Below are 22,839 nucleotides of genomic sequence, written 5' to 3' on the forward strand. Positions count from 1 at the left end.
TTGTACGTGACTCACCCGCCCAATTGCGTGTATAAGACGGAAGGACGTTCAGAAGCTCACCACTGGACAGTTTCATAGAAGATGCACAATAATATCAGGATCGAACCGTGGCTCACAGAATCATTGAGACGCATCAAACCCAATGAGCCGCTCAATAGCGTTCCTGAGCATCAAACATGCCTTAGCAAAGTTTTGTCATCGCCGAACACCATCTGGATCCTGGCATCCCTGATGCGAAAAGGCTCAAAGTCCGAATCGGATCCCGAGTTTTATCTTGTTGATATCGAGGCAAATGTTGTTCTTGTCGATATCCCATGCGATGAAGTTGTGTTCAAGCTGACTTCGAACACAACAGACACCCTGATCAAGTATTATCAGGACGTCTATTGTGTTGACGCCGAGGAGAAAGAACAGCACAAGAGGCTGCTTGAGGATTTTATCGAAGCTATCAACCGTTACACTTTCCGCATGCCTGCTGTTGTGCTTGATGGGTTGGAAAAGGATGGTGCTGGCGAGCCACTTTGTGGGCAAAGCCGAAATGTCAAAACCAGGATTTTGAATCTTATGGAACGCCTGTCACCCTCGCCCTTTAAAGAGGTCGAGCCCATTTCGGAATCGCCCTCACTGTCCACAGCCGCATCTTCTGCTAATTTATATCCCAAGCCTCCCATTAACAAGGTGGTCGGGTGGCAACCTGATTTGGATCCAACTCAAGCCCTCTCCCCATCCCAAGTCAATTGCGACCCTTTTTCGATATCATTCTACGGAGTTCCACCAATCTCTGCCTTCCCACCAATACCAAGTCAGCTGGCTTCTACTGCTTCTAGCTTCGGTCATATTCCTGCTGCTCCGAAATACGAATCAGCTCCAGATTCAACGCATTTGGATCCGACGCCAAGAGGAGTAAGCGAATCTCCTCATCATTCTCGTCTGTTTGCGGCTCCGACATGCAATCCGGGAGGCCAACCTTGGCTAGCGGATCGGTTTGCTGAGTCTACTCGCCATGATGGTTCTGTCAGAGACATATTTGCTGGAGAGCATCACATATCCGGTCGCCAATCGGGCATTTCCGTTCACAATCATAGCGAGAGCTTCAACAACAGCCATACTAGCAGCGGCATTGACGGCTTCTCCAGTAGAGGGATTCCTAGAGCCATTGGGAATCAGAGGACCTCGGTGTACATGCAGCGGACGTCGCCTGGGTACTCTGAGCGAAGATCTCAAATGAGCGAGCAAGTTTTATCTTTTATTTTATTCCTCTCCCACATGACACTTATCTGACTCCATCTACACAGGCTATCCAAGCTCTTTAAGAAAGTTCAAGACATGGAACGGCGCCTTGCCAACCTCGAAGCATCAACTTCATATACCCGACACAAGCCGAACTGTCGACAGGATTGTGGCTGTCCCTCACAGGTCGAATGGGCTGCTTTAAAATCGCGAATTGTCCATCTTGAGACGAAGCTAGGAATAAAAACAAGAACTTGCAGCAGAACTCAACAGGGAATGGACGTGGCCAGCAGGGCGAGTCGAAAGCGACGGAAGGTTGAGCAGCAACAGCCCGAGAGCCCATCGGAGGACGAAATATCTGATGATTATTAAAACACCCAAGTTACGTCTAGTAAACTACATATCTTTTTATTTGTTTGGATGATAATTAAATAAAATTGAGCAAGCACTAGCGAGCAGTACCAAGTGGTAACAAGACTCCTAACTGTTGGGAGCCATGCCATTGCGGTCTGTGAAACGACGATTAATTACCGGATCTGCTTCGACAGCGTCTTCAATGTGTCTCCCGTCTTGACACTATCGAGACACTTTTTGGGGACCTTGCGCCTTCCATATCGCATCTTTGCCTTGCGAACCACCCTGAACAGGCACCTCGCCAGTACCAGAAGGCGAACGAGGCAAACGGATGGTAAAGAAGGTTAGGTAGTATTGGCAGGAAGCAGTCATAAATAGAAAATTTTAATTTTTACAATCACCAATGGACGCTAAGTAATAGTACCAACACATTGCAGGTGCGATCACGCTCTAGGTCGATGCATGGTCCGCTTGGATGAGGCATAGATATATCGAGCATCACACAGGAATCGATTCCTATTGGTACCGAACAAGGGGTATACGCGCCTTTGCTACACCGTAACACCAATGGATGCCTTTATATGAGTGTTCGTCGAATTTCCGCTCCAAGGAACCGGCGAGTACGTAATACGCCTAAACATCTCTCTGCAGCAAGTCAGAAATGAACTATGCGGCTGTGTTGCTGGTCCAGGTTCACATTTTTGCGCCGCTTTCCAATTCGTAAAGTAGCTGGTGGAGGTCTTTAGTGGATTGAATATGAAATGCACACCAGAAAGCTTCCACCAGATACTTCGGAAGAGGCGCCGCCCCACTTAACTACCCTGGCTAAATGCAACAAGGATAGCATTTCGACCCCTTGCCAACCGAAGAAAAGATGGTAAGGCCAACATACATGACATGGCCGTCTACTTATTACGGGCCGAAACGTTACCGTCGGCGCGGATGTATCCCTCGGCACAAGCTGATAGTAATTTTAGTGCTGAAGCCCTTCCCCTCACATATCGGAGAACCATTCTCGCTTCGGCTGGTGGGTGACAATACGGGATGGATGTCGTTACATGAGAGTAAATCGGTCGGTAGGAATATCCCCGGTAGCATCTTGGGAGTTTAGTCAGGCTTACAGGATAGGTAATATTCTTGTGACCGGCAGGCGACCACATGCAGCCAAGACAGGCTTTTCGCTTAAGCTGGGTAGGCAATCTTTTGACAATATTACCAAACCAGTATTAGTCTGTCCTAAGTCTCTTGATTGCTGTAACCTCGTCACGCCGCTTTTTTAATTGAGGCCTTCGTCCAAAATACCACCTGCATCTCAACCGCTGTCAGCCAGATCCCGGATTTGATATGATAGAGGCGATTGAAGACTCCATCATCCAATTTGGGAACCAGGTAAATAAAACACAAAAGTAACCCCACCGAGGTTTAATTTCGTATAATTATGTAATAGTATGTCAGCTCAGTTGTGTTGCTGGAGCTAGCTTGTCCCATGTTTCTCGGTGACGGACTGATGCCGTCTTGGGAGAAAAAACTCAGCGTTGTGGTAAGTTGTGCCTGTTTCAAAGATGTAGACCGGGGAACCACCAATAAGAAATACGCCAAAATACCTGGAAATCTCGTTTACAAGCTAAAATACGGGTCGCCGCCGTAATCTCCCCATTTCCAACTGTTTACCGTTTTCGGGGCATATGGTTGGTTGGAGCTACCGACCCTCGACCTCGAGCAGGGAGGTTCAAAGGTAGGACGGAAATTCGGGGCGGAGGTTTAAGGCTGGATTTTTGAGGGGTGCGTTTTGTGACGGGCTCGTTCTTATTGGCCTTTACCTCCACGGATAACATGTGGTAGCATTCCGGCAATCAACAAGGATACATTTGTGCCGATTCGCACCCTGCAACACTCTTCGCCCCAGCTGCTTCATCATAATCAAACCTGGCCTAACATGCAACGAATTTCTTTGGTAAAAAGCTATGACAAATTTTAGCCCACCGCAGTACTTTCAAAGAAACCCAACCTTTGCACAGCCGCATTGGTGAATCATGGCAAGTAAAGGCAACCCCCAACGACGCATCTGGCCTAAGATGTCGCGGCTGATTGGGCTCAAGCAATTCCAGGGGTGGGTATTCCCAGCGGAGAGTGAGGCCATGAACAAATGCCAACCGTTATCATTGCTAAACTTTTGGGCGCAGTATTTCCAGACTTTGACCCATAGCATCGCTCTTTTTGGTTTCCTGTCGGCCCCACACCTTGTGCAGCTCCATAGCCCCAAACAAAGAACGATACATGGTAAAATAAAAGGTAGAGTCCGATCAATAATACAACACAGTCTTCTGAATGCAGTTATTTGTTTTGTTATTCCCTTTGCTAACTATCTACGGGTTCAGGAGGGGGGCATGTCTGCGGTCAATATAAAGATAGCCTGTGTTCGTTCATGAGCAGACATGCGAGTCAGTAAGTCACGTGTGTAAGCACGTGACGTCAGGAACACGGAGACGAATTTTGAACAGATTTTGCGATCACGTAGATAGGGGTTGGATAGAATACGGTTAATTTGTTATATTATTTTTACCGATCGCAGCGATTATACGATTCTATCAACGCCGTCTTTACTTATTTGGCATCGCATTAGATTTGAACCTGCCAGCTCAATATGCCGCTGAGCACGGGCTTTAATTAGTGGTGCGCTAAGCCAATAGTAACTCTGGAGCATATTTCTTTCCTCACAGATAAATATTCCCGTGGTACGGGAATTTTCAGGCACCACCAGAATAGGAAATTGAGTCGAAATATGTTTGCAGGCCCTGACATGTGAGCGGGCTCTTTTACTGCAGTTGTCGCCTTGCTCATATTTATAGAAAACGGGTAGACTTTAGGGCTTCGCCACAACATCCGTCACGCCACATTCTGCGGAACTAGTAATAGAGGTAGCCGTTATAAGGTTATCCACCGCAGCTTGCGAAGACACTAAAATGAAGCAACTGCCCTCTGTTCACATCCGCAAATCAGTCGGTGCTGGATGCTTCCTCATCTTCAACATCCATTACTGCGGCGCCTTCCGAGCTTCTCTTTTACTTTCCATGGCACTGAGGTAGAAGGTTGTTCGGCCCGATGTAAAATTATGAACCGCCCTTAAACGACAAACCGCCCATTTCGCATTCGTTAACGTTGCGTACCCCACCCCTCCCACCCCCAAACTAACTGGCCATTACAAAAATCGAATATCAAAAAACGTTGTTTTCAATCCGATTTAAATATAAGAGCTAATCTTCGTAACCCATTAGGTCTTTTGTTATTGGTTTTCCTTTTGCATCTCCAAGTATGTTCTAATTAATGTGTTTACCTAGTCCTTAAAATCTCTGGATATCTCCATGTCCCATCAAAGAGCAGCTTTGCTACGCTAGGATATCTTATGATCACAGTCTCTGCAAAACTCGAGGATTGGAGAGGCCTGCCTTTAGCGGCTGCCTGGTCAAAAGAATACGAAAAGCGGGGTTGGGCCTTACAGCCATTCCGGGCCCGACCTCTAGCTGACTAGGACGGGAGCGCCGGGCTTTTTGCATTACTTGATACACTCCTCGAAATCTTTTAGAGATCCGCGCAACTGTTGACTCCTAACTATTAAGCACTAAATTAAACGAAGAAATCATCGCTGCTGGCCAAACCGCGCAATCGACTCGGTGACAAACGGTCGTCCCGGATGAGAAGCACCAGAAGGCGTGGTCATGATGTTGGGATCCAACGACAAGGGCAGAGTGGAAGCTAAACTCCTTTGAGACCTTATGGGTGGCGAAGCCATGTGGATTGTTACAGGCGATTGTTGGCCATCGACGCTGCCGCGGCGCCATTGAATGTGGAAGGGCTGCTTAGGGGCGTAGTTGTCGAGTAGTGGATCGTAAGGGTATGCCGGCCTTTCCGGAATCAGGTCCGACATGGCCCGCCTGAGCGCCGGGAGCGGGTTTATGTTTTCAAAAATGGGAGAAGCAATGCTTGTCGCCGTTGGAGGCGCCTCGGGTGATGCAGACAGGGGCGATTTGGCTGTCGTGGCCGACGAGACGGGCCTGAGGATCGTGTTAACGGATGGCAAGGGTGCAAAGGTAGCCCCTATGGGTTGGGAAGCATGAACCTGGGCAGTGGATTGCCCAACGAGACCTCCGGATGGCCGCCTTCCGCTTCTGTCAATCGTGAAGGGTCTTAAGGGTCGTCTGCCTGCCGCAGCAGTTCTGGGATCAGACCTAGACCTTGACAACTCTCGATCCTTCTTAGATGCTTGTTCGCTTGGCTCCTTCTGGGCCTGCTTGTCCGTTTTCTGATCCTGGTCTGACTTCTGCTCATCTGCCCACTTGAGCTTTTTGAACTGCGAGCGCATAACCGATTGAACCTCGGGTATGGGCTCCAGTGGGCTGATGGGACTCCGCTCAGCAGAACGGATTAAGGAGCCACTGCTATGACTAGTGCTGCTCCTGGCGTCGGCTGGGAAGTAATCGACGGTAGAACGACCCGATCTTGATGGCTCCATGGGCAAGTCGGCCGTGGAAGCCGCCTTCTTTGAATTTGGATGAGTGGGGGCTGTCTGCAGCGGTGGAAGGTCTCCAGTCGGTTGCAGTTGCTGCTCTCTTTGGCCTCTGCTCGTCGATGCAGCCCCGGGAACCCGTCGCGGTCTTGGGTCTGGGCAGCGACTCGCGAAGCCTCTCGAAAGTGTTGGTGCCGGTGGCCAAGCCCAATCTTCGCCAAGAGGACGACGGTCTAGATCTGCAGGGAGAGGCCCCATCTCTTTCAACAGAAAACCTGTCGACAAACCATTACGTGTTAGTTGAAAACCAGTCCTAAACCATAATTGGTTGGGTTCCTCCTTTGAAATGAATCTCTAGGAAAGAACGAAAGAAAAGAAAAGAGCGACCAAATAAATGCAAAAAAGACGCAGGTGTGTCGAACCTCAGTGCCGCCCGCTCGCACGCCAGGTAGAGCTCGTCGACACTGCGAGACGAAACCGAACCGCGCGCTCGACTCTTACAGCGGAAGGGAGTAAAAATCTCCCCAAATTGGCCGAACTGACCTTCTGTAACCCTTCGCATGTCGGACTTTGCGGGTGATGGAGGTTCCTTGCGAGGCTGCTCACCCCATTCTGGGCCCAGCTCAAAAAGCGGCTTGGGCATTTCATCCGTAACTATGGTGGGGGATCGTGTCATAGCCTCAAAACGCAGAGAGGAGCGGAGCTCTCGGTCCGACAAGGATCGCTTCGGCGAATATTCAAAACCAACAACCCTTAGCAGCGGTTTACCCACATGGTATTCCACAGACTGCGACTCCGACGTCTGTCGAGAATTGGGACCACTGGATCCTGGCCTCGACCTTACTGGAAGGATTCGAGATGCGGGAGGGTATGTTTCATTTGCATCGTCATCATCGATCGCGTTCTCGGGAAGCTGACTGAGTGATAGCCTGGGGAAGTGTCGAGGGTCGAGAGACGGTGGCGAAGAGTCGCTCTTGTTTTTCAGGATCGACCTCTTAGGCGACGGCCTTTTCGAAGACGGCGGCAGTTGTATGCGGGCCTTTGACTTTTTGGTTCTGGCAAATCGCCTGTTCTTTTGAGGGCCGCGGACGGGAACCGAAATTTGACGTTTATCGCAGGCAGTGATTGTGCAGGATGAAGCCGAGGTACCAGCATCTGAGGCTGGCGATGCGACTGGTGAGGTTCCAAGCGAGTGGGCACTATTTTCCGAGTGATTTGTACTGATGCTGGGGAGCATCTGTGCGGTGTTTGTTAGTCAAAGGTTGTGGGAATGTAATAGTCTCAAGTCTATGCATACCTTGGCTGTGTTATGCTGCTGTTGGGGGCAGCCACGGTTGACTGGTTAAAGATATCCTGCCAAACCTTGGCTTGCGCACGAGGGGCTCTTGTCTGGTGCTTTATACCAAGAGTTGTTTTCTCTTCGAGTGTGAATGACTGATTAGGCTAATATCAGCTACTGACACGACAAGGCATGCTGAATAGAAATAGTAGAAGCGTGAGAACAATGGACAAGATTTGCTTCCTGGATTCGAGCACTATTTGTAAGACCATTACCTTGTAGGGGGCACCAGATAGGGAATTGAGATTGATGGGATAAGTGGGTCCCAATTACGATCCTTGTTAGAGCAAGATATGATACGTTTGGCGAGCGTAGTACTACATTCTCAACTGACCACGCCGGACAAGCCCGCACGAAGCCTGAAATCAACCAGGGAAGCGGACCATTTGGGCCCTGCAACGCACGAGGTATACAGTCGGACAGTAAAATTTAATTCAACGTGATGGGAGGACCCCAGTTTGATGGGCAAGGACGTCAAAGTTTGAACCCTTAATATATACTTCAAAGAACCTCAGATTTCCAGTCTGACCTGACCAACTTTCTCAAATTTTCCGAAGTACTACCGTCATCCCAGCCCATGCCACCACCTTCTTATGTGGGATATGCCGCAAGGTCGAAGTCGTACCTGGTCATTGAGACGAATCAGTTACGGAATAACTTTACCGTCATGCTTATGGGGAGGAATGAACTGTACCTATTTCGTGTGAGGAGTGGTAGAGCCACAGCTCGGGCACGTTGCTTGGGTGTCCGACAGACTGGCATCGCACTTCTGGCACTTGACGATCTTTGAAGGCATATTGTGAGAATGAAACTCGAGCACTTTCCGGTCTTTGCGGTAGATGTTATAGATTTTAATCAGATGGAATCTGGGAGAAATAGGTGGTAGGTCTGGTTTGTGGGGCACAATGATTACTGAGTGGGAGGAGCGAGCAAAACCACTCCCTATTTATAAAACTTTTGAGCTTCAAAGGCCCAAGACCTTCCGAAAGTGATTGACCCAAACAGGAACGAAATATAGAAGGAAGGGGCAGTCCCCCAGCATATTTCCAAGCACACTCTGTCCCAAATAAGGGTCACTCATGCCTGCCATTATTGGGCCAATCATGACCGGGTCTATCTCGACGCAGCTTCCAACGCATGCAGGAACCAGTCCACGTCGAGAGGAGGTTGTCCTTGTTGTTGGAACAAGACGGGGAACCTATCCGACATAGGATAAGGGTGCCATAAGTGACGTGGCCTAAGCCAATCCACACATAGGCGAGCCGGATGCGATCCTCCTCCATGTTATCTGCTGCCCCAAGCAGTAGGGACGAGTATGCTAATGCCATGGTGAAAGATGGAGGTCGGCAGGGTGTGTAGTAACCAGGGACTAATTCTCACTCCCCTCCTACTCCTCCCTCTTTATAGATACACGTTGGGTTTATGTGATTTGGTTGTTATGATGTGACTAAATATGGGTCAAACTCGCCAGACTTGGCTACTTACTCGAGACTATTCTGTAGTGGAAATTGACACGAACGGACGATGTTGGCACGCGGGCAATGTCTGGTCACAGCTGGAGGGAGCCCAGTGGCATAACTCAGTCCTGTGCCAACATATCAGAGCAGCCAATCATGTCTTTATCCCTATTGGTGTTGTCACAGGAGCTAACTACTACTTTGCAGCATGATTGTGACAGTGCTTGAATAACGTTGCTTGCCCAATTCGTTCAATATTCAATTCTGACTGAAATTGGAGGGGCAATAATTGGAAAATGTATCATTTTGTGTTTTATTCGCTGTCAGTTTTTAGAATGCTCGGATGGCCAATGTGGCATTCCGGTAATCTAGAAGGTCTTGGTAGCTGAGCCTACCCATAAATTGGGACGTGCCTCCATCACCTATCTGTGCAAATATTTCGCTGGCCGCCGACTCAGACACTAGGAGTCTTGGCAAAGCGGTGTGGTAAACAGATAGAAAAACACAGTAATCTCGAAACTGCGTCTGGCCTGCGGATGCCAAAAACCATCCCCATCTGACTAACCCATCCCGGCTCCAGTTAATTATCCAGCTTGTGGCCTTGGCTTTCCATGAAAGCTATTAGCTGGGCATTTGAGGCGCGTTGGGTAAATTGGGCCCCAGAAGGACTGGGGTCTCTGAAGTAGGGCGCCTCGAAGTCCTCTGGCCAAAAGCCAGCAAATTCCCAATCAATGATAGCCTCGATTTTGAGAGTTTTGGGGTCGACGAGAATGTTGCTCTGGGAGAGGTCGCCATGGCAGAAGACCAGATCAGGCCCCTCGGGACCAGGGGCGGTTGAGGTCCACGTCGTGCCCTCGGGGAACCATCGAGTCACCCTTGGAGGCGGACAGACGATGCCGGTAGGGCCGCCTGTGTAGACACCCCGGAGCGATCGGAGGGTGTGCAAATGGGACTCAACCTGCCCCATGACAACAGATTGCTGCTCGGCACTCAACTCGCGCATTTCGATGCCATGCAACCGCCTTGTGGTGAGGACAAAGGCGCCTTTGTCGTCATAAGCTTGCAAGACTTCGGGCACCGGGATTTCGGTGTTCTCTCGAATGAAGCGGATGCATGCCGCCTCGTTCTGCAGCCGCTCGTAGCCCTGTCGTGGGACAAAAAGGTCCCCTTTGATATTGACGATGTACTCATCAGGACGTAGACTCCGTTTCCGAAAGGTATTGTCATCAACGAGGAATTCGCGTTCGGAATTTTTCCAGCTTTTGGCAGCAGGGGCAGCCATGTTGCATCAGCCGCAGTGGTTTCTGTAAAATAAATGCGCCTGGAAACTGGGCGGGACGTTGTGATCAGCTAGTTCGAGTGGGTGTAGGAGGTCTGAGCAAAAATGAGAGACCACTTAATATACCATACTAACTGGGCTGTCATGTGAGCCTATCGGGAGCATTTAATAGGCTAGCCGCACGAAAAGAAGTATTGTGTGAGTTCTCCACTGGACTCGCGTATCAAGCCAATCGGGAACGGGGAGGAGCGGATCCACTTGGCGTGTCCCAGTTCCAACTCAACCTTTTTTGGTTGTGGCTGAGCTACAGTGGGCATTAGCTAACCCCAGCCCTTGGGACTTGACTAATTTGAGGCCAGAAACGGTCCCCACATCCTCCCCAATGCAACTTGCTGAAGAGAGCACAACAGTTGCTAATGAACTAAAACAACGATTGTGAATATGATTTCTCATGAGAAAATAGGTCTAGCACTTTAAGCAGATCTTATCGTCTACACCTTCCAAACTTCGCACCGCCATATAGTAGTCTTAATTAGCATTTTATATTTCGAGGAAAGATGCCTGCAGAGATATGTTCGCATATATTGCCCCATCGATAGAGCGGTCTTCGAAGGGGAGCTCCTCCAGTAGGCTTTCTCAAGAATCGATCTGGCCCCTTCTATAAAGCTTTCCATAACAGCCCCCACCACATTGCTCTGTATTTCTGGCTTGTTCTTTTTCCCTCTCCGTCCTTTGTCCTTCTCGTCCTCGGTTGGTGGCAACAAACCAAATATGGAAGCCATCATATTCACATAATGGTTGATGATCTCCTTTAACTATTTAACTTTGTAATTTGGCCGGGTCCGAAGCCTACTTAAAACCGAGTTAACAAGCATCTCTTCCCACGGCAGCTTACGAAGCGCTTTCAAGAGGGCATTTTCGAGCTCCAAGCAATTCGGAGCACTTGCCTCCCAGTAAGATAGCGTAGTAAGGCGTCGTCATCCTCCCCGCACCTCGCTGACACGCGTTTGCTGATTCGACTATAGATACAACACTCTCATTGACGACGAAGACCTTGACGACGAAGACAAGATACTTAAAGAGCACCTGAGCACTCTCTTTTTGATGATCGACAAATACAACCTACTTGATCTGCTATGCATCCACTCTGCCCATAGCCACTTTCCTCTCCCTGAAGGCACAGTTTTGTACGGAGTCGACGGCAAGTCGCCTATCTGCCGCCGAACAAAGCCCACTCCAATCAAGGATATAGTCGATGAACACGTTCACGGACATATCTTCGTCGTGGTCAACTCAAAGCTTCAAGCCTATGAATTCCAAGAAGGCGATGCTCCGGACTTCTCCTGCCACAACCTAGATCAGTTCTTCGAAGAATACATCGATTTCGTTGAAGTACAAAAGTTGAATAAAATTGCCGGCCTTCAGATGCGGTACGGAAATTTTAAGTGCTCGGAGATGTGGGAGTGCTTCGAGGGCAACGAAAGTATTATGATGGATGCATCGGCCGCAAATTGAGTGGATACAAACCTGGTCGAGAAACTGACTGGGTGGGCACCAAAGAGAACGGGCACATTAGGGTGTGTGGGGTTCAACGTCACAACCAAGCGACAGGGAAATGTTACATTGATCAAAACTCGCCATTGCAACTTGTTTCATTGTAATAGGTAGGTAGTAGGTTCTTCGACTAGCTGACTCAAATGGTACCCAAATCGGAAGTATTCAGCAAATGGGGGATCCCCGTTGTGTGGTACCGTGAGCATAATCCACAAGTCATCATCACCCGTTGCGCGCATCAATGCTTCTGGTCGAACCGCGTAGGTCAAACAATTGGGTAAGGAGCTAGAAGTGACCTCTGGAGTCGGGTTGGGGTTGACATCTTTCAACAGCGGCGCTGGCAGGTATGTGCTTGGCGGCAATTCCACCTGAGCACTGTGGGAGTTGGCATGCTGATCAGAGTTTAGGGTCGTAGCATTTGAAAACGATTATGGAATGTTAAACGTGGATTTGTGGCCTTTTGAAGCCGTGGAAATCAGGAGATCACCTGCGTGCAAACATTTCAGTTAGCTTCATTGCAATAGCAATAGATAAAACACTACAAACCACGCTTGATTCCTACCAGATGTGCAATTCACAACAGCGCCAATTTTCATTGATGATGTGTCGTCCTGTCGGGTCGGGGACGACAGGATACCGTTTTTTCCCTGTCGACTGCGGTTCAGGGCCGTGGATGCCATCTCAAGATTTGCCGATGGGACAGGCAAAGGCTGCGGACGCGGACGTTGAACACCCATGGCATCCGGTGCAACTTGGCTGGTTTGCCACACTAGACTCGATATGGACAAGCGATTGGAGTGTGAAAACTGTTGAGGGTTGCCAGGACCGGAGTGTTCGGGTTCGCGGAAAGGGGCAAGCAGCGGGGCAAGCAACTGATTGGCAGGAGGTAGGATAGGGTTGGGAATGGTCTGTCCAGTTTTTCTATACGAGTTGTACCCATCCATCGCCTTGCCCGAAGCACAAGGCGTGCTGGAGAATCCAATCAAGAGCCTTTTGTACCTCTTCAGTTAAGTTTTGGGGATGGGCAGCCCGCAGTCTCTCGATCTTTTCCCGCGATAGAACTGAGAAAGCTTCAAAAAGGGCAGCCGCAGTAGTATTTAGTGACGACGACGTGAACACAGGGTGTGAAAATGGCTTGTCACTGTCCTGTGATGCAGCTTCTTTCTGCATTGCCTGCTCCTCTCTCTCGGCAGTGATCTGCACTGGAGTGTATTGAAAGGGAGGCGAAATTGGCGTTAAGGATGGCGTTGACGACTTCGCAAATGCACGCGACATAGGTAGCGAATATCTAGACTAGAGCATGTTGTCGCTTGTGGGGAGATTTCAGGATTGGCCCTATTAACCGCAGACTGATATTAGCAATCCTGTTGCGATTTAGAGTTCCTTCTCACTTACAAGTCAATGGTTACGCCGCCCTTTAGCAATGATGGTGATTCAGGGGGGATGAAGCAGCAAGCACACTGGCCATAGTCATGTTATGGCCCATCACGAGGTCTGGATCCACAGCGGCGTCCACGGAAGACGCAATTGTCGCTAACGGCAGGGCTTGCTTCGAAGCTTTCGGCAGAGCCTTTAAGGCATGGCAGGCCGAAACCACCTCTATGCGGGCATTGTCATTGCCCTCCCTGGTATTTTTAGGTTTGTAATATAGAGTAGCGGAACTGTCGTCGTAGGTGGGCTCTAGCTCAGACCGTATATATATACGCCACTTGGGTGCGTCGATGGTCCAGTCTAGACCTGTCCCGCTCTCGACAGCATTGACAAACCTCTGACGATTCTCAGCAATCTGGTAGGCGAATGCAATGCTGAAGACTCCGCAGTCAACAAAGTTGAGCTGTTGGGGAAACGTGATCTGTTTTCGGTGCACAGCTCCTTGATAACCGAGATCGCTGAGGTACCACGTCCAATATGTAAAAGTACGTTCATAGGACCGTGAGGTTGACTCTAAAGGGTCGAGAAAACAGACTACTCGATCCTTTTGCGCCCTATCTCCAATGTCCGACTTATACATGACCAAGAGGTACCAGTGATCATTTTCGTAGATAGGTATCAGAACAAGGTCCGACTGCAGGGGATCTCCATATTCAGCCTTCCGCTTCCACGAGATGGGCGGCCCTGACTGAAGGAGAAAGTGGCTATTGAAGAAACAAAATCTATGTCTTATGGCCAAGATATGCATGCAAGCATTGACAATGGCATTGTTAAGCCGTTCGCCTTCAACAAGTCGATTCAAGGACGATATTGCATCTTTCAGCCAGGTAGATTTTCTCAAGGACGGAGTTGATTGAGAGGCGACGTCGGGATGACTCAATTTCTTCTTTTTGAGCGCGGTACGCGTTTCTGAGTTTAACTGCAGCCGTTTGGTTTTATAGCCACCGGTAGATGCATCTTTTTCGATAAAAGTCTCCATTGATTCAAACAACAGCGGCAAGCTTGTGGTCGAGATTGATTGCTCTATAAATGGCGAATCTTGGGGCTGTGGAGAGACAGCGCTTGAGCTTACAAGGCCGACAGTCGAGAAATTGGTTTCAGTGTAGGCGTCGACCTCGCCCTCCTGATCGCCATTCTCATTAATCTTGTCGCCGTCGTCCTCGTCACCAACAGTTATTGATGCTGGTGATACAGGGCGAAGCGGTGTAGCCAAGACGCTGGCAACATCTCCGTCAATAGGGCTCGCTCTCTTCCTCGGTGACGAATCGTGGGACATGGCACGTTTGTTTCCCAACTACTTGAGGTGAGGCGTTCGTAAGCAAGAGGCGAGCCACGGTGCATTTGGTAGCGCCATCGATGTTGCAATTCGAGGTTGCCGTCAGGGTTGGATTTTCATGGTGGAACAAGGAACGCGGCGATACGGAGGGCGGTGAAACTGCCGGGTTAGTGGAGAGAGAGGTTAAAAGTGATCCCGTTGGATTGGTCGTGATCTCGGCGTTGTCGACTGGGGAGTTGAAGGCAACGATCGCAGCCTGTGACGGCTGCTTAGTGGCAAATAGTACATCAACGTTACCCAACCCTTGTGGGACACTGCTAGCGGAGTGGAAGGGAGTGGGGCACAATGGCGAGGATTCTGTTGCTATGGTTGTCGTTAAGCTGTTGGCGTGGTCGTCTGACAACGGAGGGGTTGGAGAATTTGAGAAGGGGCTTTTGCGGCGCATGTTGCGCGTCACGTCGATTGCGGAGTTGCAAGGACGACGCATCTCACAATTCGACATGGATGGGCATATTGAAGTAGCAATTTATCGATAACAACAAAAAGACCGGGGCTGATTTGGGCCAGGGGGCGAGGGCTGTGAGGGTGACTGACCCCATGCGCCCTCGAGGCGCCCTCGAGGGTGGATGTTGCCAATTCTCCGGGTGCTAGCAGGGGCTGGCGGTTGAGGGAGTGCGAAACAAGCTTTAGACACAACCAAACCTGGAAATATCCCACTCCCTAACTTCACTTTTTTGATCAGCGCAGAAATGGAGCTGCAGGATTCAAGTCTGCTAAGGAATGCGGTCCATTGTCCCCAATTCTAATGTTGCCTTACGTACCTCGTCGCTTCCGCTGGACCCGCAATTTGCCGCCCCAGGCCCGCCAATGGGGTTGCGCTTTTGCTCCAAGCCGAGAAAGTGGAGGGCCTCCTGCATAATTGAGAAAACGTAATCCTACGGGGAAATAGCTCTTTTACTGGTCAAAGATAAGGGAAAAGCGGTTGGACCTTGCCATCTGGCTTGCTTCGTGACATGGCATTTTTGCTGGCTATAGGTCCTTGGTGAAGCTAGGAGTATTCGTGTAGGTAATTGTGCCGGTGAGTCAAGTCCTTGTTGTGACATTTAGACCCTGAGATCACCAAACCCTGGCTGGACCCCACAGGAGCTTCACAGCACATGATAGTCACATCACCCACGCCCAGGACGCACTTTACGTTGCCATGATAGCCTCGCAATCTCCGAGCTTTTCTTTGGCGACAGCAACAAGAAATTTTCGTTGCTGCACTAGATTTGAAATAAATAGCACGGTTGACAAAGGCATTGCACTTCCTTGATTTGAATAATTTAGACATTAAAATTCCCTGTCTTCCAGCTTTTCTATTTGATGAGCACTTTGGGCGCGATCCACCGCATCCAATAGATACCTCACGGGAATTGCTCGCGTAGGTTTGCGCGTTCTGTTTGGTGTTACCTTTGTCGTACTAGCTGGACCGTGCTCATTTGTGCAAAACACTTGACATAATCGATAAGCACAGTGCGTGCTCTCGGTGAACGGCTGTATAATCTTTTTATCACAAGGGATGAATGTATAAACATTTCACGGTAAGGGCACCCACTTCCAAGATCAAAGTCGAAATTTCCGCCCTTGAGTCCGTGCAAGGAGCTCAGTGGGATCACAAAGATCACTTCGTGACAATCACGTGATGTCACGTTATACCATCCTTGTGTAATCCTTTGAATTCTGACGTCAATTTCCCCCGCTTCTTTCGTGTCAGGAGCGGTCGAACCCCACGTATGCGTGGGCCTTTACCAACTTTACTGTTTGCGGGAGGAAATCAAGTAATTACCTAAATTTATTTTTTTCTGCAAAACTATGACCAAAGTCGGCAACGCCCACAAGGTCCATACCAGTGCACGACAGAGCCAAGGGAGGGATTTTTAGTCTTACCACCATGGTAATTAAATAGACTGTTATCTGAGGGAGCTGCATCTGGCTCTGGCAACAGAACGGAGTAGAGTAACCAGAGCTGCCAATAAACGGGGATTTTACTGCTCGAAATAGAGTATCCAGCGGTAGAATAGGTTGACATGCGAAAACATTGGGCAGCAATGTGGATGCCCAACTCGACCTTTACAAATTGCAACGCTATTGGCTCGGCAAAATTACACTCATAATTGGGTCAAGGACGAAGGCGGGCAAGTAATTGTTGTCAGCTGTTTCACCATCTTTAGCACGTGCTAGCTAGCGCCTCACTTACCCCGCCTACCCCTCAGATAAACCTGCTCCAAAAAAGAAATCCGAACTCCTGCTCTTTTAGTCCATCATGTCCTAAATCGAACGTTCCAATTCCCTTCCACTATCTCTTCGGCAAGACTTTCGAGGAGTCTACGAGGCAAGGTTGAAGTTGCCAGCCATGAGCGACGTATGTTCACGCAGCTTTTTTACGCGTACTTCTTTTGCTAACTACCCTCAGATCGATCTCCTTCCAAGTGGGATGGAAGTGTACTTCGGTGGCAAAGAAATCAAATTCTCGATTCCGGCCAAAATCATAGTCATTTCCGGAATGGGAGTTACGGTCCGGGATTCTTCCGAAGCTTTGAAGCTATTATACAATGAAATGACAGCGCCGCAATTAAAAGAAATACAGGTGGAAGAGGGTTGGTCGATTGAAATTGTTAGAGCGACTGTGAAAAGGACAGATCTCTGAAAAACGGGCGAGGGATTTGGGAATTGGCCGTCGAGATAATAACAGGGAGTCTTCGGTAATTTTCCGTCAACTGCAGCCCACGTTGTCGCGGTATTAGAATCCTGAGTTCGGCATCAGCCTTCGGTTCCTGTGCAATGTGCAGTTGTATGCTCGCAGATTCGGTTGCCCCAATTATTTTTTCTACTTCCCTTATATCACTCGTTTCCCAGCTTGTCCAATTATCAACCATTAACTTTGTGATTTCCTCTTTGCGCAAGCCGCGTCGGTTAGAAATCGCAACAAGCGAGTGTTCGGTCATTCTGTCAAGCCTTTTTGAAACTTTGTTGGCAACGTCCAAGTCACGTTTTGCGAGGTCCTGGAGAGTATTCGCCAGGTTGAGAAATCTGTCCGCCTCTTGAACGGACTGGCTTGTTTCAGTTTCGTTTGTTGGTGGGCTCTCGATACGGTGACGGTTGCGGATCAGGTAGTCGACAAGCCCGGGGAAATCATCCTTGAAGTTGCCATATGCCTCTTCAGTCGGAATTAGTAGGTCGCTTTTTTGACAAGGAAACAATCGATCATACGTATCAGAAATGCCTCTCTCCGTGTAGGCTCCTCGGTTACATTCTGCAAAAGATCCGCAACTGCAATGCGTGAAGGGGGCTCGAAAGATGAGGCTGGTATGCCGGAATCGTGGGACAAAGGATGTGGCGAGGTTGTTGCTCCGTGTGCCAAATTCTTAAGCTTTGGAACGCTGGTCTGGTTGGCGATCAGGGCAGTCGAGATTGGGGTGGGCATCCGCGGACTTCTGGCAAGCTTCGAGGGGAGTTGAGCCGTATTCGGTGGAAAATTTGCTGCGGATGTCAACTTGGACGGCGCAAAAAGATAATAAAAGGAGCACACTTACGAGCAGAGTTTTCTCTGGGAGTGCCACAATCCGGCTGCCAGTCAGCACGGTCTGCCAATGGAAATACAACTGTCGGAGCAATAGTTTTTAATGAAAGCTGAAGGTCATTCGTAGCTGCATCAGAGAGTGTACTGCCGGAACCGGTGGTTCGCGAAATATCAGGAGTAGCGTCTGTCGTCGGTGGACAAAAATCACAGGGGCATGCGACCCTTTGCCGCTTCTGACCCATTGACCAAGGGCTGCTGCCCCGCTTACGCCCTCTGCAGGGCGATTCACTATCTTCCGTTGGTGAGTCATTGGTCGCCGAGGCGGAGGGAGCGTCTGGCATTTGGCAAGTGGGGGACAAATGCTGAGAGAGCTCGTCTGAAGCGGGTCGGGAATCAACCTGGTGGAGCGCCTTTTGAACTTGATGAGACAAAACCAGTGGGTTAACTTTCTGTAGCTGTCGGATTTCTTGCTGCGGTAAAATCGAAAAAACTGCGACAAGTATAGAAATTACGGTGTCGATGTGCGATGGTGATGATTGAGCAGAGGCCGGCGACGATGGTTGCGAGAATCCCGTCGACTCGGTCGGGTCGCACGACTTTGTTTCCAGCGTCGGACCGGCGGGACATTCAGCGCCTGTAATCCTGGTGCCGGCGATTACGGCAGGAGTCTTTTCGGTCCTGTCAAAAGCAAGGAATGTTAGTTGGGCAACTACGGGTCAGTATTCATTTATACTAACGCGTTATCCACATCCGGCCCCAATGATTCAGACGGCACCCGCGAAATCGTATAGCTTGGGGACGAAACGGCAGATGATAGCCTCGCGGAGGCAGGGCCATCAGGTGCTCTTGACTTGGGTGAAGTCGAAGGGGCGACAATAGTTGATCTATCAGACGTTTTCTTCTCATTGTCATCCATAGTGGCGTAGATTTCGACGGCCTCAGTCACAACGTCCTCCATATCACAGTCGCTATCACTTGCGATCCTGCCGCTCCTAGCATTATTGGAAGCCGTGCTAAGGAAGATTTTTATTTTATTCCGAAGTTTTGCTGCATCAACTTCCCAGTCGAGATCTTCTCCAAGGTTGACTGCTGTGACAAACTTATGAGTATCCTCCAAGATCTTGTCGGCGAACGCCAGCACGTAGACTCCGCAGTCAATATTGTTCCTCTGCCGAGGAGCCTTGACCTCTTTTCGTACCACCAACTTGTTCCCATAGCCTCTCTGCTCTATCCAGCGGGCCAGTGTCCTATTATGGGATGAATGCGACGGCGAAGAATCGAGAAAGCAAGCTACCCATTCGTCTTGGCCTGAGCCTAAGACACCACACTGTTTGTATATGACCAGAAGGTACCAGTGCTTATTGTCGTTAACAGGCATCAAAGTCAAATCATATTCTCGGGGATGACGAACGCGTCGAGCCTGACTCGTCCGATTAGGACTGAACTGATCTAGAGAGTAGCTGTGGAGGAAAGATATTTTTGGCCCGGCTTGTCCGGCTTTGGCCTGTGCGGCCTCGGTCTGTGCTGTACGGGCTTCTATATATGCGTTGATAATGCCATCGTTCAGCCACTCGCCGTTCTTCAGCAGATGAAGTGACAATTGGGCGTCGTTCAGCCAAGTCGACGTAGGGGCGGTTACTGTTGATGCAGCTCCCTCTGGGGTCAACTGCTTTTTCAAGGCTGAAGTCAAGGTCTCGAATGTAGGGGAAAGAGGTTCTTGTTGTGCAAGACAGCCGTCGGGGAGACGTGTGTCTTGGTGGCAATTGCTGTTTTTGTTGATATCGCGTACCCAAGACCAGTTTGCTTTAGCCAAACTAGTAGCTGGGGTACGGCCAGGCCATTCCGCTACTGGAGAAGCTATCAAAGTTGGTGATAGTCGTGACTGAAATGTTGACGACTGTGGTGTTGAGGAGGTAGTGGCAGTGAGGATCGATGGAGAAAAATCAAGTCCGGTATGCTGTGGTGTTGAGGTCGACGAACGGCAATTGGGCAAAAGCGATCTTGTGTTATTATCATTGTCGCCTTCCTGGATTGATGTAGTTGGAGAAGGTGGTCCGATCCCGGAAATGGCATTTAGCGATTCGGGGAATTCAGAGCTCGGTTCTTCTGATGATGATAAAGACAACGGATGTGATGGGCACGGTCCGACAATAGCAGTGGTATTTGACGCGTCGGGGAACGGGAATGGTGAGAATGAAATGTCCAGACTTGGAATGATCGTTGTTGACGTGTTCTTAACCATGGCTCGAGCGGCTGAAGACGGAGCTGGTCCTGGAGGTGGGATCGATGGGATAAGAGACTGAGCTGCGACTATGTATCCATCTGAGTCCAACTCATATTCGCTTCGAGGCAAATACTTGGCCTCGATTGCAAGAAGGCTAACTTGATGCGCAAAGGGCAAGCCCGGCCCAAAAGGGTTGGCTTCCCATATCCTCGTCGGAAATTCACCATTGGTTTGAACAGATCTGAGAAACTCTTCTCCGACACGCAAAAGCACTTTATGATGAGGGTGTCCTAGGAGGGATTTTTGAAAGCCTCTAGAGTTTGCTTGCTTGGAATATCTTATGATGTTTGTACCATAGGATTTGAATGGAAGGAAGACGACGAGTCCCCTCAGCTGTTCATCGAGTGATCTGGCTGCAGATAGGCGGTTGCGGAAAGTCTTGTATTTTACTTTGCTGTCAAGCTGTTCGTAAGCTTTTTTGAGTGCAGATCGAGGTCTGTACTTGCTCTCAGCTGGCTTCAGCTCATCTAACCGTTTGTTTGCTTGGATAAGGGCTACCAAGGAAAACAGGGCTTGAAGAGCTGACGAGGACTCGTGGTGAAGACTGAGCTTGAAATATGCGGCAGTCGCCTTGGTCGGATCTGGTTCATCAACGTCGAGGCAAGAGAACTTCTGGTTGCGTGGTGTTCTCCAAGCGACGACGAGCTCTTTGAAACGGTCAACGGCCGGCTGGTTGAGCAGCTCGCCAGCCAAGGTTTCTGGGGTATGAGGACTATCAGAATGCCTCTCCTCGACTGAAGCGAGCCTCTCGGTTCCCTTTTGCGCATTCATGCTGTTTTCAGGGCCAGTGGTGACAAGATAATAGAGTCTGGACGTCTTTCCAGCTAGGCTAGCTAAGAGAGAGAGGGGTCAAGTGATTTATGTAGGCTCGCAGGTTCCAATTCACACACCCCTTACATCACAAACGAAATTTACTGCACAGACGACAGGGTCACGTTAAATGCACGATGAATGTGCACATCTGCCCTACGCCCCGCCCGTATTTGTACAACTTGTTCAGCGGTGTTTGGTATCTTGGCAAACCAGAGCTATGTGTACAAGCCCTGGTCAAATTGTCCTCAGCTGGGGACAATTTGATGAATCTGGAAGGTGCTAAAGGTGACATGCATCTCATTTTCATCCTTGTAAATATCAGTCGACCCTGTCCATAGCACAAAAGCAACCATTAGGAACGAGTTCCAGGACTGGGTGTACATAACCGTTGCCAGTGCTGGGTCAATACCCCAGTATGCTTGCCTGTAGCACTGGGATTTCTAGGAAGGGTCAAGGCCAGCAAGATGCAAAATAATGACAGCACGTGTAAATGTCGCAAATCAGTCCACACCTTCCGGTTGCGTACATGAATCGTGTAATTAACGCGAATATGTCGTCTGGGCAATAAATTTCGCGCATGCTGTAGCAGGAGGGGTGTGTACTTTGGGAACCTGGGACTCTGCGATCAATAGCATCGGTTTTCCCCTAACGTTAGCACCGTACTGGCCAGCTCTTAGAAATAGCGGGTAGGGTGGGGCAGCCCAAAGTGCGATGGGCTGTCGGGACGACGAAGCCCCGACCCACGTACTACCCCAGGAAAGCATAGCGGTTTCCGCTGCCCAGGTTTGTAATCCTGCCGAACAGAAGGGATGTGACCACACCGGGATTGATAGATTGAGCTGCAACGTCCAAGCTACTCGGATGTAATATGCATGGCAAATTTCCAAATATGCTGTGCTGCATAAATTTCCTGGCCGTATTTCATAACCCAAAAAGAAAGAAAATCAGACCTTAGCCGCCCTGGACCGGATCCAGACATTGTTGTCAGCAGGGGCAGACTTCGTGTTGTGAAATCTAAAACTTTCAAGCCGTCATAGTGGTTGCCGGTGGGGCTAGCTGCTATCTGCATCGCACAACTTCATCATCCTATTACGTCGTCCAGTGGAAAACGATGGCGAAGCCATCCACAGTTCCGAGAGAATACAATAAATGAGCTGGGTATAATAGAGCCATAGGTACAGCTGCTTCCCGATCATAATCGCCACAAACGGCTTATTTCATGCTCCTGCAAAATGGTCGTAACCGAAAAATCTCACTTGCTCGGTAACCACCGCCCTAGGGATGCCTGGTGGAATTATCGATGGATTCCGTATGCACTTCTGTTGTTGATGTGCGTCGGGTGTAATCCCATCCTGTTTCTTCTGCACGTCGAGAACAATCTACTTGCCGCCATTTCCTTCCCTCTGGACCTCCTTCAGGAACGTTTATGGGGCTTCATGAAGCCCATTCTGAATGCCGTTACAGACGAAGTACTGAGAAGAACAACCGACCGTTCAGTGAGACGACTGATCCGCAAATTCGACTCGCTTGCTACTATCGGTAAAACCCTGTTGAAAGTTGAATCGGCCTTCATCACCCTCGTCAAGGTCCTCAGTCAAGCAGGCTTTCCGCTGTACCTAGCAGCCTTTTCCTCAGCCGCGCTGACCGGGGTATTGGGACTGGGCACGTTTTGCCTCTTTGCTCCAATTGCACAAGATGCCCAAAAGCTCAAGTCTTCGAGGGATGACAGTGTGTAAGTATTGTGTTTTTCGGCAAC

The 22,839-nt window shown here is 49.5% G+C and overlaps 8 protein-coding genes across 8 annotated transcripts; 4 read left to right on the top strand and 4 right to left on the bottom strand.

Moving 5' to 3' along the window:
- Positions 1–231: 231 nt before the first annotated feature.
- On the top strand, positions 232–1,602 carry PpBr36_11164 (uncharacterized protein; the record flags this gene model as incomplete). Its single annotated transcript, XM_029898266.1, has 2 exons — positions 232–1,202; positions 1,296–1,602. The coding sequence occupies 2 exons, from the start codon at positions 232–234 to the stop codon at positions 1,600–1,602; spliced, it is 1,278 nt and encodes a 425-aa protein (XP_029743373.1).
- PpBr36_11165 (uncharacterized protein) lies at positions 973–1,598 on the bottom strand (the record flags this gene model as incomplete). Its single annotated transcript, XM_029898267.1, has 2 exons — positions 1,485–1,598; positions 973–1,207 (listed from the first exon to the last, which is right to left on the bottom strand). The coding sequence occupies exons 1-2, from the start codon at positions 1,571–1,573 to the stop codon at positions 973–975; spliced, it is 324 nt and encodes a 107-aa protein (XP_029743372.1). The 5' UTR covers positions 1,574–1,598.
- Positions 1,603–2,155: 553 nt separating the features above from the next.
- PpBr36_11166 (uncharacterized protein) lies at positions 2,156–2,994 on the top strand (the record flags this gene model as incomplete). Its single annotated transcript, XM_029898268.1, has 3 exons — positions 2,156–2,204; positions 2,429–2,660; positions 2,870–2,994. The coding sequence occupies exons 1-3, from the start codon at positions 2,166–2,168 to the stop codon at positions 2,992–2,994; spliced, it is 396 nt and encodes a 131-aa protein (XP_029743371.1). The 5' UTR covers positions 2,156–2,165.
- Positions 2,995–4,547: 1,553 nt separating this feature from the next.
- Positions 4,548–4,670, top strand: PpBr36_11167 (uncharacterized protein; the record flags this gene model as incomplete). Its single annotated transcript, XM_029898269.1, has 1 exon — positions 4,548–4,670. The coding sequence occupies one exon, from the start codon at positions 4,548–4,550 to the stop codon at positions 4,668–4,670; it is 123 nt and encodes a 40-aa protein (XP_029743370.1).
- Positions 4,671–4,991: 321 nt separating this feature from the next.
- On the bottom strand, positions 4,992–7,561 carry PpBr36_11168 (uncharacterized protein; the record flags this gene model as incomplete). Its single annotated transcript, XM_029898270.1, has 5 exons — positions 4,992–5,160; positions 5,241–6,363; positions 6,476–7,308; positions 7,386–7,522; positions 7,550–7,561. 5 exons carry the CDS (start codon positions 7,559–7,561, stop codon positions 4,992–4,994), a joined length of 2,274 nt encoding a protein of 757 aa, XP_029743375.1.
- Positions 7,562–9,464: 1,903 nt separating this feature from the next.
- Positions 9,465–10,166, bottom strand: PpBr36_11169 (uncharacterized protein; the record flags this gene model as incomplete). Its single annotated transcript, XM_029898271.1, has 1 exon — positions 9,465–10,166. One exon carries the CDS (start codon positions 10,164–10,166, stop codon positions 9,465–9,467), a length of 702 nt encoding a protein of 233 aa, XP_029743374.1.
- A 102-nt stretch (positions 10,167–10,268) lies between these two features.
- PpBr36_11170 (uncharacterized protein) lies at positions 10,269–11,678 on the top strand (the record flags this gene model as incomplete). The annotated part of the gene is made up of 3 exons (XM_029898272.1): positions 10,269–10,309; positions 11,054–11,116; positions 11,189–11,678. 3 exons carry the CDS (start codon positions 10,269–10,271, stop codon positions 11,676–11,678), a joined length of 594 nt encoding a protein of 197 aa, XP_029743337.1.
- Positions 11,679–13,134: 1,456 nt separating this feature from the next.
- Positions 13,135–21,041, bottom strand: PpBr36_11171 (uncharacterized protein; the record flags this gene model as incomplete). The annotated part of the gene is made up of 5 exons (XM_029898273.1): positions 13,135–13,836; positions 14,221–14,442; positions 18,499–18,664; positions 18,724–19,213; positions 20,564–21,041. The coding sequence occupies 5 exons, from the start codon at positions 21,039–21,041 to the stop codon at positions 13,135–13,137; spliced, it is 2,058 nt and encodes a 685-aa protein (XP_029743338.1).
- Between the last annotated feature and the right edge of the window lie 1,798 nt (positions 21,042–22,839).

This window comes from Pyricularia pennisetigena, assembly GCF_004337985.1.
Source record: "Pyricularia pennisetigena strain Br36 chromosome Unknown Pyricularia_pennisetigena_Br36_Scf_16, whole genome shotgun sequence".
NCBI classification, from domain to species: Eukaryota; Fungi; Ascomycota; class Sordariomycetes; order Magnaporthales; family Pyriculariaceae; genus Pyricularia; species Pyricularia pennisetigena.